The following is a 4,475-nucleotide window of genomic DNA, read 5'->3' as shown; positions in this document are numbered from 1 at the left end:
GTGGAAGGAATGCAGAGCCTATACAACTGGGGTGACCAGCGAGAAAATACATCGCTCCAACTTTACTTTCAGCAGGCAGATGACCATGGCCAAGACATACATTGCTACCATCACCTTCATGAAGGATGTGGGGGCAACGCTAGTTGAACCAACAAGGCACATTAGATCAACAGTTTTATCTACTTAAGAGACACAAAGGGAAGGAAGAAACAACTCCCTACTAAGCTGCAAAATTCCCCCTCATCTAACTCCCCTTTGACTCTTGGCAGGTCACTTCCATGATGACAGAAAAAGGAATGTCATGGGAATAGAGATCTAATGACAACAGTGAGAGACAAAGTGAAGTCTTTACACAGGATTTAACTAATTATATTTTGGGCAAATATTTATTTATCTAAAAACAAAATAAAAATCATTTTTAAAAGAAAAAATGTATTTAAATAAAAAACAAAATTGTGAAATGTTATGGCACAGAAGTTCAAGACAAGTATAAATCCAGTTGCCACAACTGTTGAGTATTAATGTTGCACATTTTTCTATAAAGGCTTTATTAAAGGTATTTACATGGCAATATGATGTGTAAATATATACAGCAAACTGGGGACAACTTTTTTGTTTTGGATTCTCGTATGAAAAAATGCCTTAAATACAAAATTTAAAAGAAAAAAAGTTGAAGAGTTCATCCCCAAGCATGAAGAATGTCCCATCATCCCTTATGTCCAAAGTATCAATTATGAGGCAGTTTTGAGGTTCTGGCCAAACCCTTGGGAGAGTCAGCCAAGGTTGTGTAGTCTCAAGTTAAATCGCACAGCATGCAGTTGCAATAGTTCCATACTCAATGGACTGTGTAGTTCATAAGTGATATTAGAAACAGTAATATTTTATCATAGTTTCAGTCTAGTTTGGGTTATTCTAAGTGATGCCCAAGAGTTCCTATGCACAAGAGTTCCTTAGCTGCTCGAGTTTGTGTTTCAACTGTTCTCTCCTCCGCCTCAACTGCTCTTTCTCTGCGATCAGTCTGTGTTCATCTGACTGGATGGAAAGAACGTACTCTGTTGCTTTTTTCAGGATGACAACCTTGGGTGCCTTCTCGTTATTGGCCACCTCAGGTATCTGGTCACGCAAGGCAAAGAAACTCAGCTTCAGCTCATTTCTCCTCTGGCGCTCCAAGACATTGTGTGTTCGCCTCTTGTCGTTCTCTTCTGAATCTGACGTGCGCGGACTCGAGCATTTTCGGTTGTTGCTAATCTGTTTGAGAACTCTGCCACTGTCCAACCTTAGCCTTTTTGCAGCTGGGTATTCAACCTTGGTGGAGGGAGGAGCGGCATAATTGTGCTGATGGATGTTGACATGACACCGTTTGAGAACTAGTGGGCTGTGGTGGAGCTTACTGTGCTCTTCTGACGTCTCTGTGCTGGACTCTGTGCTTGATTCGGATTCATTTGCTTCAGCTAATGTAACAACATCAATTTCCTCATCTTCCTCTTGTTCTTCTTCTGCCAGAAAAAAAATTAAAATAAGTTCATAAGCTGTATGAAGAGACTCTCAAGGCTGCTGTATGCATAAGGGAAGGTTACTCTGAACCGCACAGTGAGCAACCCAATGACAAACTCTTCTTAAACCCATGTGATGATGCTGGACATTGCTTTCCCCAAGAGCCTTTCCTTTAAGGAAGCAATACTTCAAGTGCAATAGGACACACTGACTTCAGTCCAAACCCTGGCTCCCTGATTTCAAAAATTGTAGAGATCTTGCGTAATCCCGAGGAGTGCATGAAAGATAGTAGGAAAGTTTAACCTCGGTTGTCAGCAGTACAGCGCAATAAAGCTCCAAGACTCAAGCTGCCCTTAATTATGGATTTAGAAGGCTTTGGCCACGCCTCAAAAGAAAGCTTACTTAACACACATATGTATTCAGAGACATTTTCCGAATCTCTCTTGATCTGATCTGTTAATTTGTGGAAAATCAGAAGGAGGTTAAAAAAAAAAAAAAGGAAAAAAATGAAAAAAGGGAAGGCTGTAGCTCTTTGGGTAGAAACTCACTTCAAAACCAGATTTACGAGGGAGCGGAACCCGCTGTCACATACCTAAGGAAGCATTTCTAAAACTTTCCCAGCCCCATTCACTCCCCTGCAGTCACTTTCACTAGCACCTCCCTGACTGCACATTCCCCCCGAGGCTCTCGGGCGGGAGTTAACTCCTTCCCGGCCCACGGGTGGCACTGGGAGTCAGCCTTATTGGGACCCCGTTATGAAAGTTTATCCCTCCTACACCCCTTTTCTATTTCCCCCCCTCCCTTTTCTCTCCTCCCTCCCGGAGAACAAACTGGGCTGTTTTTCCAGAAAATAAACTGGCTGGGAGTCTCTCCGTTCCTCGCTAACGTGGCATTTAAAAAAAATCCCACGCGGGGAAGGGAGGCAGAAGAGGGTGATGAGGGAGGCGAGGGGGGCGTGCTGACTTCCAGCTGCCCCACCGGGAGCCCTTTTGGCGCCGCGCGGGTTTCCCACACCCTCCCGGGGCACGCGTGGGTCCCACTCACCCGAGTCGCTGCTGGTCGTGGGCGGCGTGTCGTCGCCCAGCAGGGACGCGGGGCTGGCGCCGGGCGGTGCGGCCCGCGGGGCCCGCTCGCTCAGCGGGTAAGGAAAGACCACCGAGGGGTCGATGCAGTCGGCGGCGGCGGCGCCCAGGTCGTGCAGGTAGAGGCTGGCGGAGGCGGCGGGGGACGCGGCCAGGCCCGGTGGCGGTGCCGGCGGCGTGGAGGGCGGCGGGCCGGGGCGGGCGGCGGGGCCCCCTTCCCGCCGGGCAGCCTGGTAGGACGCCAGCTTCTCCGAGACCACCTTCTCCAGCTTGGCGGCGGCGGAGAAGCCGCTCCACATGCAGTCCTGGATAATGATGGACTTGACGGTCTCGTCGTCCGGATCGCAGATGAAGCTCTGGTTGACCATGTCCCCCCCGAGGAGCTCGGTCACGATCTCCAGCTGGTCGGCGGTGGAGGGGAAGCAGGAGGCGGCGGCCAGGCTGGAGCGGCGGCTGGGGGAGAGGGGCGGCGTGGGCAGCAGCTCAAACTTCTTCCAGATGTCCTCCGACGGGGCGGGGGGCTGCAGCTCGCTGCCCCGCTGCTGCGCCGCCAGGTAGAAGTTCTCCTCCTCCTCCTCGAAGTAGAAGTAGGGCTGCACCGAGTCGTAATCGTAGTCGTAGTTCTTGCTGGAGAAGCCGGCGCTGAGCGGCATCGCGGCGGCTGGTGCCTGCGGGAGGGAGGGGGAGAGGGGGGCGCCCGGGTGAGCCGTGCTCCGCCGCGGGGGTCGGTTTCCCCCAGCCTCGGCGGGGCCACCAGCCCCCCGGCGCGCAGCGCTCCCTCCCGGCTCCCCACGCCGTGCCGGCGGGGAAGCGCGCAGTCGCGTATAGTAATTAAAAAAAAAATTATTAAAATAAGAAAGGGTTAAAAAAAAAAAAAAGAAAGGACCCCCCTTCACCCCATTCCAAGTGCGGCGGAATAACCGGGCGGCGCGACCTGACATACCGAGGGGGTCGGCTGCCGGCTCCCGGACCACCCTCCCCGCTCCCCTGCAGGAGCTTCCGCAGCCCGGCCGCCCGGCTCGACTGGGCTCAGCTTGGCTCCCCACCGCAGCCGCGCTCACAGGGGGCATGGCTCCGGCACGGAGCTCCTTCCCTCCCGGGACTACAGCGCCATCCCCATCCCACGTCCCGGGAGCCGGCGGGAAGGGGAGCCGAGAGCCCGGCAGCTTCCAGCCGGCAGCCGGGCTGCTCCTCAGCCACCCACCTGGGCGTGCTGGCACTGCGCGGGGACAGGCAGCGACCTTGGCAAACTTTGCCAAATCTTGTCATACATACATATATATACGCATATATATATGCATATAAGCAATATATGCAATAACCAGAACCTGCCGGCGCATACGCGAGAAGAAAATGCTTCTCCCCCCTCCCCCTCAAAAATTAAATTAAAATCCGAGCGCAAGAAAAAGGATGGGAACGCCGGAGCCCAGCAGAGGAGAGCGTCCGTCGGGAGGGACCGTCGATATCCAGGTCCGCGGAGCGCAGCCCCTCCAGCAGCCCGGGTGTCACCAGCCCGTGTCAGTCCAAATGCCACAACCGCGGGAATCGAGTGATGGATGGGAAGCGCAGAACCCCGCAACTCACCGGCTTCTCCAACGCGCCAGCTGCGAGACGTAGCGAGGCGATTATTGCTGGCGGTGCGGGAACAACGAGAGAAAAATAGATAGATGATAAAAAAATACGCAAAAAGAACCGGCGGAAAGGACGGATAAAAAAATAAAATAAAAAAGACAAAACGCCGGGAGAATGTCGGTCTCTTCCTCCCACCACGGCTCGATAAACCCCACGGAGCGGCGGAGCAGCCGCCTCCCGGCGCGGTCGGTCGCTGGTCCGGGGCGGCGCGGCGCGCTGGCCGGTACAATAGAAGTTTAGTTGCTTTTCCTCCTTTAAAGCGCCGGC

The 4,475-nt window shown here is 53.2% G+C and overlaps 1 protein-coding gene across 1 annotated transcript; it reads right to left on the bottom strand.

Moving 5' to 3' along the window:
• Positions 1-367: 367 nt before the first annotated feature.
• Positions 368-4,418, bottom strand: MYC (MYC proto-oncogene, bHLH transcription factor). Its single transcript, XM_027684516.1, has 3 exons — positions 4,161-4,418; positions 2,539-3,244; positions 368-1,496 (listed from the first exon to the last, which is right to left on the bottom strand). The coding sequence occupies exons 2-3, from the start codon at positions 3,227-3,229 to the stop codon at positions 934-936; spliced, it is 1,254 nt and encodes a 417-aa protein (XP_027540317.1). The 5' UTR covers positions 3,230-3,244; positions 4,161-4,418; the 3' UTR covers positions 368-933.
• Positions 4,419-4,475: the final 57 nt, after the last annotated feature.

Source organism: Neopelma chrysocephalum, unplaced genomic scaffold (assembly GCF_003984885.1).
Source record: "Neopelma chrysocephalum unplaced genomic scaffold, ASM398488v2 Primary Assembly neopelma1_66, whole genome shotgun sequence".
NCBI lineage: Eukaryota > Metazoa > Chordata > Aves > Passeriformes > Pipridae > Neopelma > Neopelma chrysocephalum.
The sequence above is the reverse complement of the archived record's forward strand: the minus strand, read 5'-3'. Positions and strand labels throughout refer to the sequence as shown.